Source organism: Nycticebus coucang, chromosome 17 (assembly GCF_027406575.1).
Source record: "Nycticebus coucang isolate mNycCou1 chromosome 17, mNycCou1.pri, whole genome shotgun sequence".
NCBI classification, from domain to species: Eukaryota; Metazoa; Chordata; class Mammalia; order Primates; family Lorisidae; genus Nycticebus; species Nycticebus coucang.
The window spans coordinates 36,925,500-36,940,652 of record NC_069796.1 but is presented as its reverse complement, the minus strand read 5'-3'; the positions used below and the strand labels follow the sequence as shown (position 1 = coordinate 36,940,652).

The following is a 15,153-nucleotide window of genomic DNA, read 5'->3' as shown; positions in this document are numbered from 1 at the left end:
CCTTAGAAAGAGTAACACAGGGTCTTACCTCAGTTACAGACACCTCCATAAGACGGGTGATGGAGTCTTGATGGCTAACCACACCATAGAGCCACCCTTCTTCTCCCTCTGGCTGGTATACTTTGACCCTGTGACCTTGAACACTGTAAGGACCTGAAGTGGAGACATCAGTCAATGTCGAATATTTCTGGCTAAGCTATATTTCATAATTGTTCTTAAAAGCAGAAGGAAAATTATTTCCTGAAATATAGTATCGGCACTTTTAGTCCCTTGTAAGATATGAAAAAATGAGCAATCCCAGATTTACCACACTAAGCTATTTAAAAACAAAACATAATGGTTTTTCCCAGTGATCATTATAAAAAAATTCTTCATTTATTTGGAGATTCCTTAGAATTTCCCAGTCCCTAAAGCATACTTTTTCTCAATCTTCTAATTCTGGAAGGAATACAAGAAAGGAAAGGAAAGTTACACATCATAAACCACAGGTAGTATGTAAATATAGTCAGATACCTGACATACGCATGAAAAAGTAGGAGGCAACTAAGTTGAATGTGCTACTATTGTTAAATAATATAATATAATATAATATAATATAATATAATATAATATAATATAATATAATATAATATAAATAATAGTTGTTAAATATGCATGATTTGTGACCATTTACATTCTGCTATCTGACTTCAGTTAACTGTGGGTAGACGGCTCAATTTATGAGGTTTCCAGCCTCTGCACTAATAATAGTCTGAACAAATATAGCACCTGTCTTCCTAGGAACTAGAGTTTCAAAGATATTACTTTATCAGCAGGTAATTTTATACTGTAATTTCAACTGGCCCTGCAAGGACAGTTTCTCTCTAACACGTATCATTGTACATTTGAGCCTATAGAGCTAAATCATTACTAATTTTAGATTATTCTCTTTCAGAGCTATAATTAAGCTTCCCTAATTTTTCTATACATACTTATATAAATTCCCACCTCTTACTCTGTCCATTCAATTTTCTTCTCTGCTATCAGTTTTTTTCTTCATGTCGTTTCTTCTGCTCTGTCTTTCCTTGATTATTGAACAGTACTTAATCTGATACACTCTTTCCCCAATAGGTCAGTTTTCCTACCTTTATTTGTTTAGATTTTGACAAAAGAGAACCAAGGACAGTGCTTCACTAAGAATAATGATTATCCTGAGGCCCAGAAAGGAAAGAGAATAGACATGTGACATGAAGGAAAGGATAAATGAAGCAGTTATCTACCATTTGGGTAGAATCTTAGGCAAAGCTTGTATTTGAACTTGAAAGCTAATAATTTTTTTTTTCATTCTTAAAAATAACATACTGTTGGCTTGGTGCTTGTAGCACAATGGTTATAGCACCAGGTTATAGCACATACACCAAGGAAGCCAGGTTCGAACCTGGCCCAGGCCAGCTAAACAACAATGACAACTGCAACAAAAAATAGCCGGGCATTGTAGCGGGTGCCTGTAGTCCCAGCTACCAGGGAGGCTGAGGCAAGAGAATCACTTAAGCCCAAGAGTTTGAGGTTGCTGTGAACTGTGACGCCACAGCACTCTACCAAGGGCGACATAGTGACACTCTGTCTCAAAAAAATAAATAAATAACACACTGCTAACATGAATGAGTCTGTGGATGTACTGTTTTAAGAGTATGCTTTGCACTCTGAATTGTTTTTTGTGTTAATAGTCTTTTAGTTCTTGAGAGACTTGGAGATGGTGAGTTCAACAAAAGCAAAGATTTTCTACTTCAAAGATATAGCCATATCCCTTGTGCTTAACATTATTTCTAGTACATGGTTAAGTCTTTAATAAATATTTAAGATATATAAAAAATAACAAAACAACAATAATGATAGCATAATACAATAAAACTATGTATTATGAAATATAGACTGAAGAGGAAGTAAGGGCTTAAATGAGATACTATTTTTCTCAGCCTATTCTACATATCTAGCTAATCTTGGCTCTATTCACAATAAAAAGAGAAGTACAACTGTTTAAAGTTTCAGTGGTCTCAGCGCCTGTAGCTCAAGCAGCTAAGGGGCCAGCCACATACACCCGAGCTGGTGGGTTTGAATCCAGCTCGGGTTTGCCAAACAACAATGACAACTACAACCAAAAAATAGCCGGGTGTTGTGGCGGGCTCCTGTAGTCCCAGCTACTTGGGAGGCTGATGCAAGAGAATCGCCTAAGCCCAGGAGTTGGAGATTGCTGTGAGCTGTGATGCCACGGCACTCTACCCAGGGTGACAGTTTAAGGCTCTGTCACAAAAAATATGTAAAATAAAATAAAATAAAAATAAAAAAATAAAGTTACAGTGGAGACGAGTGGCTGAAGTATTGGACTTTATAGGGCCTCTAAAGAGAATAATCACCACACTTCTGGCAGGGATTTTGTGTACAGTAGTTCACAGGCCATTAGGCAGACTACAGACTGTGACAAAAGGCGTGGACTCTCTTGTTTGTACAGAAAGGATTCGTCACAAATTTACCAAGTCAAGAATTCCAGATAAAGAATTTCAGCCTTCACTTGCAGATCATGAGAAGTATGGTGGGGATCCACAGAACCCCCATAAACTACATACTGTTACTAGAATAAAAAGTACAAAAAGATGTGCATACTTGGAAAAGATACAATGAAGATGAGTGGATTAGAAAAAGCACATACCCCTCAAGTTCACAAGAACATCCCTTCAGTGAATGAAAAACTGAAAGTGGGGTGGCGCCTGTAGCTCAGTGAGCAGGGTGCCGGCCCCATATGCCGAGGGTGGCGGGTTCAAACCCAGCCCCGGCCAAACTGCAACAAAAAAATAGCCGGGCCTTGTGGCGGGCGCCTGTAGTCCCAGCTGCTTGGGAGGCTGAGGCAGGAGAATCGCCTAAGCCCAGGAGTTGGAGTTTGCTGTGAGCTGTGTGACGCCACAGCACTCTACAGAGGGCAATAAAGTGAAACTCTGTCTCTACGAAAAAAAAAAACAAAAAGAAAAACTGAAGTGGTCAAACATTTGATAGGAATCAAGCCCCTGAAGCTGCCACAAGGACTTCCAACAGAGGCAGACACATCTAACACATGTCTCAAGAGCACTGGAGAATTAGTAATACAGCAGCTCCTGAAACCTGTGGAGCAGAAAAGTTAAGTCCTGATGCCAGAACAGCTTCAGAATGAACAATGCAAATTGTTTAAAAATGATGAGAATGTTTTCATTAAAATAGATTTTAAATACTAGTCATTTTCATTGACTAAAAAAAAAAAATAATAATAAAGTTACATGGTGTCCCATCCTACCACTCATTGATCATTCACCTTATTCAGACTAGAAGACTACTTGTTCTTACCTCGACTAAATATCTCTTGTAGCTTTTGATCACTGATCAAAGCATTAACTGTTTCTCTCAATGCGCTGTGTTCCAAAAGAATCTGGTTTTGGCTTTCTGTTCCCATCTGGTAGAGATAAAAGAACAAAACAACTGAATATTAAAATGAATAACACTAACACCTAACAAGATGAGAAAAATCATACCTCAAGAATAGCTGTATTACCATTTGTCATATTGGGGCGGCGCCTGTGGCTCAGTGAGTAGGGCGCTGGCCCCATATACCAAGGGTGGCGGGTTCAAACCTGGTCCCAGCCGAACTGCAACAAAAAACAGCCGGGCGTTGTGGCGGGCGCCTGTAGTACCAGCTGCCCGGGAGGCTGAGGCAAGAGAATTGCCTAAGCCCAAGAGCTGGATGTTGTTGTGAGCTGTGATGCCATGGCAATCTACTGAGGGCAATGAAGTAAGACTCTGTCTAAAAAAAAAAAATTTTGCCATATTGTCTGGGCACCTGTAGCTCAAGCCGCTAAGGAGCTGGCCACATACACAAGAGCTTGTGGGTTCAAATCCAACCCGGGCCTGTCAAACATCAATGACAACTATAACCAAAAAATAACTGGGCATTGTGGTGGGTGCCTGTAGTCCAGAGTACTTGGGAGGCTGAGGCAAGAGAATCACTTAAACCCAAGAGTTAGAGGTTGCTGTGAGCTGTGATGCCACAGCACTCTACCCAGGGCAACAGCTTGAGGCTCTGTCTCAAAAAAAAAAAGATTTGGGTGGCACCTGTGGCTCCAAGGAGTAAGGCGCCAGCCCCATATACCAGAGGTGGTGGGTTCAATCCCAACCCCAGCCAAAAACTTGAAAAAAAATTTGCCATATCTAGGCTGGGCATGGTGGGTCACATCTGTAATCCTGGCACTGTGGGAGGCCGAGGCGGGTGGATTGCCTGAGCTCACGGGTTCAAGACCAGCCTGAGCCAGAACGAGACTCTATCTCTAAAAATAGTTGGGCATTGTGGCAGGTGCCTGTAGTCCTAGCTACTTGGGAGAGTGAGGCAATAGAACTGGTTGAGCCCAAGAGTTTGAGTTTGCTGTGAGCTAATACGCCACAGCACTCTATCAAGGGTGACAAAGTGAGACTCTGTCTCAAAAAAAAAAAAAAAAAATTTTTTTTTATTCCATGTATATCTTTTAGCTTATCCAACATTTACTGAGTTCCATCTCGTATAAGTACTAGGATTATAAAGATGAATAAAAGGTTGCTGAGAGGAAGTGAGGCCTAATGATAGAAGACTTATTAACTGAGAAATCTTTACTTTCTTATTTCTGCGATAGGGTCTTGCTCTGTCACCTGGGCTGGAGTACAGTGGTGTCATCACAGTTCACTGCAACCTCATTCTCTTACATTCAAGCTACCTTCCTGCCTTCCCCTCTCAAGTAACTGGGACTACAAGTGTACACCATGCTTTCGGGGGTGGGGGATGCAAGGAAGAGGAAAGAAGCCTCACCCACCAAATGCGCTTTTCTTCTCCCTCTTTTTTTATTTTTTATTTTTGAGACACAGTCTCACTCTGGTACCCACGCTAGAGTGCTATCATGTCAGCCTAGCTCATAGCAACCTCAAACTCTTTGGGTACAAGCAATTTTCCTGCCTCAGCCTCCTGAGTGGCTGGGACTATAGGCACTCACCACAACGCCCAGCTAATTTTTTCTATTTTTTGGTAGAGACAGGGTCTCACTTTTGCTCAGAGTTTGAGACACTGGTCTCAAACTCCTGAGCTCAAGTGATCCTTCCTTCTCATTTTTTTTTTTTGTAGAGACAGAGTTTCACTTTATGGCCCTCGGTAGAGTGCCATGGCATCAAACAGCTCACAGCAACCTCCAACTCCTGAGTTAAGCCATTCTCTTGCCTCAGCCTCCCGAGTAGCTGGGACTACAGGCACCCGCCACAATGTCCAGCTATTTTTTGGTTGCAGTTCAGCCGGGGCCGGGTTTGAACCCGCCACCCTCAGTATATGGGGCCGATGCCCTACCAACTGAGCCACAGGCGCCGCCCTTCAAGTGATCCTTCCACTTCAGCGCCCTAGAGTGCTAGGATTATAGGCACGAGCCACAATACTTGGCCACCAAACACACTTTTCAAGGGAGCACAGACATTTTAAAAGGCACAAGGAATTTATTGGAGTAAGTAATAAAAGAAATGCTAAAAGGGGAAAACACTCATATTACACAAGTAAATTGATAAAGAAATTATCAAGGAGAGAAAAAGTAGGCTCAGAACTAGAGCAAGTGTTAAGTACCTGGAACAGATGCAATCCATTAGCATCTGACAAGAACCGAAGCTCTCGATCCAGAAGATATTCCACCGGAACCACAGAACCCAAACCCAGTTTATCTACCAGGGGAGTGAAAGTCTGTGAAATACAATGACAATGAATTGATTAAAGCTCACAAATTAAAATAAATAACAATTCAAATGAATCTCTAACTTTAGAGAAAGTATCCAATAGTATTATATCTTTCATCCCAATAAATACAGATAAACTAAAGTATAAGTCCTTGGAAACACTCTTCACCTAGCATTGCCCCTCAAATAACCATAGGAAGCAAACTAAAGTAGAAAGTCAACACAATACTACCATTGGCTAAAAAGGACAGAGATGAATGAGAAATTCTCCTCATTCTCCCTAGGGATCTGACTCATCTTCTTGTCAGACTTTAAGGTGGGTAAATCACAGTAAATTCCCAGAATAAAGGTTATACTGATACCATCTCTAGAATTCCTGAAATCTTGTGAAATTTATAGTCACTGCTATAAATATGCATGGATAAATTCATATTACTATTTCATAAATAACCTATAAAAGATATGCAGAGACCTTATATACATTTATGAAAGAGCTTGTTCTAAAAGTTCAACCAGAGGCCGGGTACGGTGGCTCACACCTGTAATCCCAGCACTTGGGAGACCCAGGCGATTGGGTTGCCTGAGCTCACATGTTCAAGACCAGCCTGAGCCAAAGCAAGACCTCATCTCTAAAAATAACCAATTGTGTGGTGGGCACCTATAGTCCCAGCTACTTGGGAGGCTGAGGCAATAGAATAACTTAAGCCCAGGAGTTGTAGGTTGTTGCAAGCTGTGACGCCACAGCACTCTTCCAAGGGTGATAAAGTGGAGAGACTCTGTCTCTACAAAAAAAAAAAAACCCAAAAAACAAAACTAAGGATTACAAACATTATTTCAAAATCCTGCTATGAGAAAAGACTAAAGGTAAAAATATTCTTTAGTATCATACATTACCTAACATAAAAAGTTTTGGAGAACATTAAGAGAAAAGCTCTGTCCCAATTTTTACTATGATAACTTCAGAATAAAAGTGTGTTAAGGACAAAGCACATATTTTGGGGGAATTCTAAAGAGTTCAGCTATTAGGTAAATACCATAGTTAGACCATAGAGGTGAAGTTCAAATATGTTCCTATCCAATACAAGTTTCTCACCAGGGCTGGCCACTGTGCAATTGAGACTCGAGTGCCCTGAAGAAGGACTGGGTCTTTCCGGGGTGCCCATACGAGTGACCCTTCCAGCAAAAGCACAATAACTTCTTCAGCATGAACTTTAACCCAGGAGTGTTGCTTCCAGTTACAGCCATCAAATTCCACAAAGATCTGAAAAAAAGATATAAAAAGCAGTTAGGAATCACATTTCAAAAAATCCCATACTAAAACATACAAACACGAACTTTCTATTTTGTGCAATTAACTAGAAATAATTCTAGTGTTTAAATTTCTTTAATGGATGTCAATAAAAACTGATCTTACTGGCGGCGCCTGTGGCTCAGTGAGTAGGGCGCTGGCCCCATATGCCGAGGGTGGCGGGTTCAAACCCAGCCCCGGCCAAACTGCAACAAAAAATAGCCGGGCGTTGTGGCGGGCGCCTGTAGTCCCAGCTGCTTGGGAGGCTGAGGCAAGAGAATCGCGTAAGCCCAAGAGTTAGAGGTTGCTGTGAGCCGTGTGACGCCACGGCACTTTACCCGAGGGCAGTACAGTGAGACTCTGTCTCTACAAAAAAAAAACAAAAAAAAAACTGATCTTACTTCAGAACCAGGATACTAGTCTCAGGTCCACTCTGAAAAGAGGGAACAGAGGTAAGGAAGCATGAATTATCAATAGTCATTTGGTAATTTTTAATCCTGTCCCTATAGAAATTTGCAACTTTTAGTTTCCAATTCATACCTACACATACTATCTGGAGGTTAACTATATACAAGTTCATGTGCAATTTAAACTAGTCCTTATAACCCTGTATAAGCAATTGTGATAGATTCAGGGATTCAGAAAGGAATCTGGCATTCTTTTTTTTATTGAAAAAAACCCAAAAAACAAAACTAAGGATTACAAACATTATTTCAAAATCCTGCTATGAGAAAAGACTAAAGGTAAAAATATTCTTTAGTATCATACATTACCTAACATAAAAAGTCTCAGAGTCTCAAAAAAAAAAAAAAAAGAAAGAAAAAAGAAGAAAAAGAGAAGCAAAGCTTTTCAAACCAATTGGCTCTGTTAATTTCTCCCATGAAACTTCCTAAGGCAATGCTGAGTGATATAGGACAATATCACAATCCCACAGATGTGACTTCCAACTGGCAACTGTGACGTTACCAGAAGGATCTGTAAGTACTAGTTTTACATATGTATATACTATTTAATATTATTCTTTAGGCCTGCCACGCTGGCTCACGCCTGTAATCCTAGCACTCTGGGAGGCCGAGGCAGATGGATAGCTTGATCTGATGGGTTTGAGACCTGCCGGGGCAAGAATGAGGCACTGTCTCTAAAAATAGCCAGGTGTTGTGGTGGAAGCCTGTAGTCCGAGCTACTCAGGAGGCTGAGCCAAGAGAATCACTTGAGCCCAAGAGTTTGAAGTTGCTGTGAGCTATGACACCACAGCAATCTACAGTGGGTGGGGGTGGGGGTAGGCGACAAAGTGAGACTCAGTCTCGGGGGGCCGACAAAGTGAGACTCAGTCTCAAAAAAAAAAAAAAAGAAAGAAAGAAAAAGATGGCTCAGCTCCCGTAGCACAGTGGTTATAGCATCAGCCACATACATTGAGGCTAGTGGGTTTGAACCCAGCCCGGGCCAGCTAAACAACAATGACAACTGCAACAGAAAAATAGCTGGGTGTTGTGGTGGGCGCCTGTAGTCCCAGCTACTTGGGAGGCTGAGGCAAAGACTCACTTAAGCCCAAGAGTTTGAGGTTGCTGTGAGCTGTGATGCCACCGTACTCTATCAAGGACAACATAGTGAGACTCTGTCTCAAAAAAAGAAAGAAAAAGAAAAATTGGGTGGCGCCTGTGGCTCAAGGAGTAGGGCGCCGGTCCCATATGCCGGAGGTGGCGGGTTCAAACCTAGCCCCAGCCAAAAAAAAAAAAAACAAAGAAAAAGAAAAATTATATGGAAATTCAGAATATTTATACCTGAAAAGTGTGTAAACATAGCTCAGTAGCCTAGCATTAGGCGTAATCTCTTCATAGGCTATAAATATTTGTGAATTAAGTATATTGCTAAAATATTATTCCAGAAGTTAAATTCATTAAGTAAGGTTCTAGTTTTATTATTTATAATATACAAAGTGAGCTTCATTTCTACTAAAAAAAAAATACTGGGGAAACAAGGTTCAGAGAAGGGAAGCATGATTTTTACAATGAAAGAAGAGAACACTGAAATGAAATATACTATTATTTTTTCTTATTATTTCAGATTAATGTAAGGGTACAGATAATTAGGTTACAATGTTTGTGTTAGGTAAAGTCCAAGTTGTAGTTCAGCCCTTTACCCAGGAGGTGTAACATATACCCCCCTACATTGTGTCTGTTAGGTGAGAGCTTCCCAACTCCTCTCCTCCTTTCCAACTATATTTAATTTAACACACAAATAGGCTCAGACCTGTATATATACATGTCCTAGGGGAACAAGACACAGTTCTTGCCTTCAAATTATAGGCAAAGGGAAAGTGAGAGAGAAGTATTCAAAGTTACATTTAAATGCAGACTCGGGAACCCAGAAAGGTAATAGCAGCATAATATATGAAACCTGGGGTTTTGGATTTAGAATATTAGTTCTACCCTATATTAACTGCAAAACTTGGTCAACTCACTCTTCCCTCCTCAAGTCTTGGCTACTTCTCTTGTGATAAGACACACCTGTTTTTTGTACCTCACAGACTAGTTGTGAAGATTATATAAAGAAACAGATTCAAAAGTACTTTGGTCAATTGTAAAGCATTATTTGGGCAATATTGGCTACAAGATAAACACAAAGAGTCAAATAAAGTATGATGGGTATTCAGAGGCAAGAGAGATTACTTCAAGTTTGCAGCAGGACTGCAGGTAGAAGCTGTAGCCCACAAAAGCCCCAGTCAAGTTCTAGGACTGGGGCCAGGAATTATAGGACATTCTGTGGGGAAGTGGTGATAAATGAAGCTAAAAAGACTGGGGGTAGATGCAGAAGACCTTGAACACTGGGATAAGAAAGGCAGGCATCATCCAAGTGCCAATGAGAAGTATGTGTATGCAATTAAGATTTAGTGGTATGGTGTTGTTGGGGGTGGGGAGGCTAGGGACAAGTGTTCCATACATGACCTGGAGTGGAGGCAATAACACCAGGGAGAAAGAAAGCAACTTCTCCTGCTTTTGAGATTGCACGAGCTCTATCTTAAAGCTGGATAACTAGGTGGATGTAAGATATAGGAGAATCTAAAAATGATTTGGATTTTGAATCAAAGAATAGAAGTGGTGTCATTACAAAGAGAAACTGATGCCAGGAGGAGATAATGTCCAGAGGACAGACCACCTTGAAAATCATGAAAAGCAACATGGAGTGTTCAATGCCCAGACTATATCTGACCCCAAGTGACACCGTTCTCTACAAGCATCACTCAGAAAATTAGAGGCTAGGGTGGCACCTGTGGCTCAGTGGGTAGGGCGATGGCCCCATATACCAAGGGTAGCGGGTTCAAACCTGGCCCCGGCCAAACTGCAACAACAAAAACAAAAAAATAGCCAGGCGTTGTGGCAGGCGCCTGCAGTCCCAGCTACTTGGGAGGCTGAGGCAAGAGAATCGCCTCAGCCCAGGAGCTGGAGGTTGCTGTGAGCTGTGATGTCACAGCACGCTACAAAATGAGATTCTGTCTCTAAAAAAAAAAGGAATCCCTTTATCACATGTTTAAAAACATGAGGTAAAGCTAAATATTTAGGAGCCAGATTTAACCTAATTTAAGGGCAATTATCTCTTAACCTGCCTGGGCAAGGGATATGGAAGTGTTATACTTGACAACAACCCCTTACTATACATTCTGGGATTAAGCAACAGCTCCAGACTAATGATATGAATTTGAAATGAGAGCAATATGGAAGGTGGATATATATACACATGTTCTCCGAACAGTAAGGCTTATTTCTGGCCCTAGCACTGTACTTCACTTCCCATCTACAGAAACGAAAGAAGTCAGAACATACAAGGCAAAAAACAATTTCTAATCAAAGTGCACAGAACAAATACTCTTAAAATGGTAGTGACCAGGCCACAGGAAAGAAAGAAGGGATATAAACTAACAAAAATCAATGGTAGTGATTGCATTGAGCCAGAAATGACTACAGGAAGTTGATAATTTCAATAGGATAGGACAAAACAGCCTGAGATGGGCGGCGCCTGTGGCTCAGTGAGTAGGGCGCAGGCCCCATATGCCCAGGGTGGCGGGTTCAAACCCAGCCCTGGCCAAACTGCAACAAAAAAATAGTCAGGCGTTGTGGCGGGCGCCTGTGGTCCCAGCTGCTTGGGAGGCTGAGGCAAGAGAATCGCTTAAGTCCAGAAGTTGGAGGTTGTGTGAGCCATGTGACATCATGGCACTCTACCTGAGGGCAGTACAGTGAGACTCTGTCTCTACAAAAAAAAAAAAAAAACAGCCTGAGATGATTTTTTAAAAGTCTAACTAAATTTCTACTACTAGAGTACAAGTAGCAAATAAGTATGATACATGCTATAGTCAGAACCTAAGGATTAAAGATTTAAAGTATTTCATTACTGATGGAGACTTAAAATTTGATTTTCTTTTTCTTTGAGACAGTCTCACTCTGTTGCCCTCAGTATATGTCACAGCTCATAGCACCTGAAACTCTTGGGCTTAAAAGCCAGCGGCTCTCAACCTGTTAAGATGCTAACAAATGGAAAAACATACCATGCTCATGGCTGGGAAGAATCAACATTGTTAAAATGTCCATACTGCCCAAAGCAATATACAATTTTAATGCAATCCCTATTAAAGCTCCACTGTCATACTTTAAAGATCTCAAAAAAAATAATACTTTGTGGCTTGGTGCCTGTGGCTCAAGTGGCTAAGGCGCCAGCCACATACACCTGAGCTAGTGGGTTCAAATCCAGCCTGGGCCCGCCAAACAACAATGATGGCTACAACTAAAAAATAGCCAGGCGTTATGGCGGGTGCCACCTACTTGGGAGGCAGAGGCAAGAGACTCGCTTGAGCCCAGGAGTTGGAGGTTGCTGTGAGCTGTGATGCCACAGCACTCTACCCAGGGTGACAGCTTGAGGCTCTGTCTCAAAAAAAAAAAAGGGAGAGAGAAAGAAAAAAAATAATATGCAATCAGAAAAAACCTCGAATAGCCAAGACATTACTCAGAAATAAAAACAAAGCAGGAGGAATCACGATACCAGACCTCAGACTATACTATAAATCGATAGTGATCAAAACAGCATGGTACTGGCACAAAAACAGAGAGGTAGATGTATAGAACAGAATAGAGAACCAAGAGGTGAACCCAGCTACTTACCATCATTTGATCTTTGACAAGCCAATTAAAAACATTCAGTGGGGAAAAGACTCCCTATTTACCTCTTTCATGTTTCCATGGATGGAGCTGGCACATATTCTTCTTAGCAAAGTATCTCAAGAATGGAAGAAAAAGTATCCAATGTATTCAGCCCTACAATGAAACTAATTTATAGCTTTCATATGAGGCTATAACCCAATTATAGCACAAGAATCTGGAGAAAGGGGAGGGGGAGGGGAGGGAACGGGAGAGGATGGGAGGAGGGAGGGTAATTGGTAGGACCATCAATTGTTAAGATGGTGTGCATCTTACAATTGATGCCATGAAGGCTATGAAAATGCCATGAAGAAAATGCCATGAAGGCTATGTTAACCAGTTTGATGAAAATATTTCAAATTGTATATAAAACCAGCACATTGTACCCCATGATAGCATTAATGTACACAGCTATGATTTAATAAAAAAAAAAAAAGAAGAAGAAGAAACTGTATTAAAGGGCCACGGAATTAGGAAGGTTGAGAACCACTGGGTTAAGTGATTCTCTTGCCTCAGCCTCCCAAGTAGCTGGGATTACAGGAGCCCGCTACAAGCCTTGGCTATTTTTTTGTTGTTGTCGTTGTTTATCAGGCCTGGCCAGGATGGAACCCCACAACCCCAGTGCATGTGGCCAACACCCTAACCACTGAGGTACGGGCAGCAAGCCATTCTTTTTTTTATTTTTTTGAGGGATAGTCTTAAGCTGTCACCCTGGGTAGAGTGCTGTGGCCTCACAGCAACCTCAAACTCTTGGACTTAAGTGGTTCTCCTGCCTCAGTCTCCTGAGTAGCTAAGACTACAGGTGCCTGCCACAACGTCTGGCTATGTTTTGTGGTTGTTGTTGTTGCAATTGTCTTTGTTGTTTTAGCTGGCCCAGGCCAAGTTCTAACCTGCCAGCCTGGGTGTATGTGGCCAGCGCCCTACCCACTGAGCAAAGGGAGCCGCCATTTTTTTTTGAGACAGAGTCTTACTTTGTCTCCCTCGGTAGAGTGCTGTGGTGTCACAGCTCACAGAACCCTCAAACTCTTAGGCTCAAGTGTTTCTCTTGCCTCTAGCTCCCGAGTAGCTGGGACTATAGGCATTTGCCGTAATGGCCCAGCTATTTTTAGAGACGGGGTCTCGCTTTTGCTCAGGCTGGCCTTGAACATGTGAGCTCAAGCAATCCACCGGCCTCGGCCTCCCAGAATGCTGGATTACAGGTGTGAGCCACCATGCTGGGCCGGTGTTGTTTTCATTTCACGATTCTATTGATGGTCTACAGGTGACTTAATTTTACTTTAGTGGCATTAAAATCAAAAAAGTAACTGAGACTCTGTCTCCAAAAAAAGAATAAGTTTTTTTTTTTTTTTTTGTTTTTTTTTGTTTAGAGACAGAATTTTACTTTATCACCCTCAGAGTGCCATAGAGTCACAGCTCACAGCAACCCCCAACTCCTGGGCTTAGGCAATTCTCTTGCCTCGCCACAACACCTGGCTATTTTTTATTGCAGTTTGGCTGGGGCCGGGTTTGAACCTGCCACCTGTGGTATATGGGGCCGGTGCTTTACCCACTGAGCCACAGGCACCACCCAAAATAAGTTCTTTAAATAATCAAATAAGGACAGGTACAGTGGCTCACACCTATAATCTCAGTACACTCTGAGTCTAAGAAGGGTGAACTGCCTGAGCTCAGGAGTTGGCGACTAGCCCGAGCAAGAGTAAAACCCCGTCTCCACTAAAAATAAAGAAATTAGCTGGACATGATGGTGGGCACCTGTTGTCCTAGCTACTCGGGGGTTGCTGAGGCAGGAGGATCACTTGAACCCAGGAGTTGAGGTTGCTGTGAGCTAGGACACTATGGAACTCTACCCAGGGCAACAAAGTGAGACTGTCTCAAAAAATAAATAAATAAAATAAAATAAATCAAATAAATTACCTTACATTTGATTAAATCAGATGGGAGCAATCTGAGCAATACAGGGTTTCCTATTTGTCACGTAGGAATTCTGGCTCTCCCTATAATTAATAACATTATTTACTTATTCATTCACTCAACAAAACAGGCAGAATGCCTCCTTTTTTTTGAGACAGAATCTTATTGTCGCTCTTGGTAGAGTGCCATGGCATCACAGCAACATCAAACTCCTGGGCTTAAGCGATTCTCTTGCCTCAGCCTCCCAAGTAGCTGGGACTACAGGCACCCGCCACAATGCCTGGCAATTTTGTTCTAGTTGTCATTATTGTAGGCTCAGGATGGGTCCAAACCCATCAGTCCTGGTATATGTGGTGGTGCCCTAGCCACTGAACCACCGAGCCGGATACGGCAAATCTTATTTTTATTTTATTTTATTCATTTATTTTTAGACAGAGTCTTACTATGTCGCCCTGGGTAGAGTGCCGAGATGTCACAGCTCACAGCAACCTCAAACTCTTGAGCTTAAGCCATTCTCTTGCCTCAGTCTCCCAAGTAGCTGGGACTACAGGTGCCCGCCACAAGGACCGGCCATGTTTTGGTTGCAGTCTTTAGCAGGCCTGGGCCAGACTCGAACCCGCCAACCTTGGAGTATGTGGCTGGCGCCCTACTCACTGAGCTATGGCACTGAGCCATGGATATGGCAAATTTTAGAAAGAGAATGGCACATGGGGGAAAAAAGATCAACACTCAGTTGAGATAAGAAATCAAAATGGAAATTAGAAAGTATTTTATACTTAGGTGAGTACACAAATACAATTTATACTATGGAATAAATAATAGAGAGGGATTTTTAAAAATGAGATCTGTCATTCCTGTGGCTCAGTGGGTAGGGCGCCGGACCCATATACCAAGTCTGGCACATTCGACTCAGACCTGGTCAGTTAAAACAGCAGTGATAACTGCAACAAAAATAACCGGGTGTTGTGGCAGGCGCCTGTAGTCCCAGCTACTCAAGTCCCAACTACTCAGGAGGCTGAGGCAAGAGAATTG

The 15,153-nt window shown here is 41.9% G+C and overlaps 1 protein-coding gene and 1 pseudogene across 1 annotated transcript in view; one reads left to right on the top strand and one right to left on the bottom strand.

The window, feature by feature from the left end:
* The window catches only part of KDM3B (lysine demethylase 3B), a 92,436-nt gene that overhangs the window by 63,590 nt on the left and 13,693 nt on the right, over positions 1-15,153 (bottom strand). The window contains exons 2-5 of the mRNA XM_053566031.1: positions 6,830-6,997; positions 5,630-5,743; positions 3,352-3,457; positions 29-153 (exon numbers count right to left, since the gene is read on the bottom strand). Coding sequence (XP_053422006.1) covers positions 29-153; positions 3,352-3,457; positions 5,630-5,743; positions 6,830-6,997 — 513 coding nt within the window. The remainder of the gene's footprint in view (positions 1-28; positions 154-3,351; positions 3,458-5,629; positions 5,744-6,829; positions 6,998-15,153) is intronic.
* On the top strand, positions 1,366-3,152 carry LOC128569205 (39S ribosomal protein L30, mitochondrial-like; annotated as a pseudogene).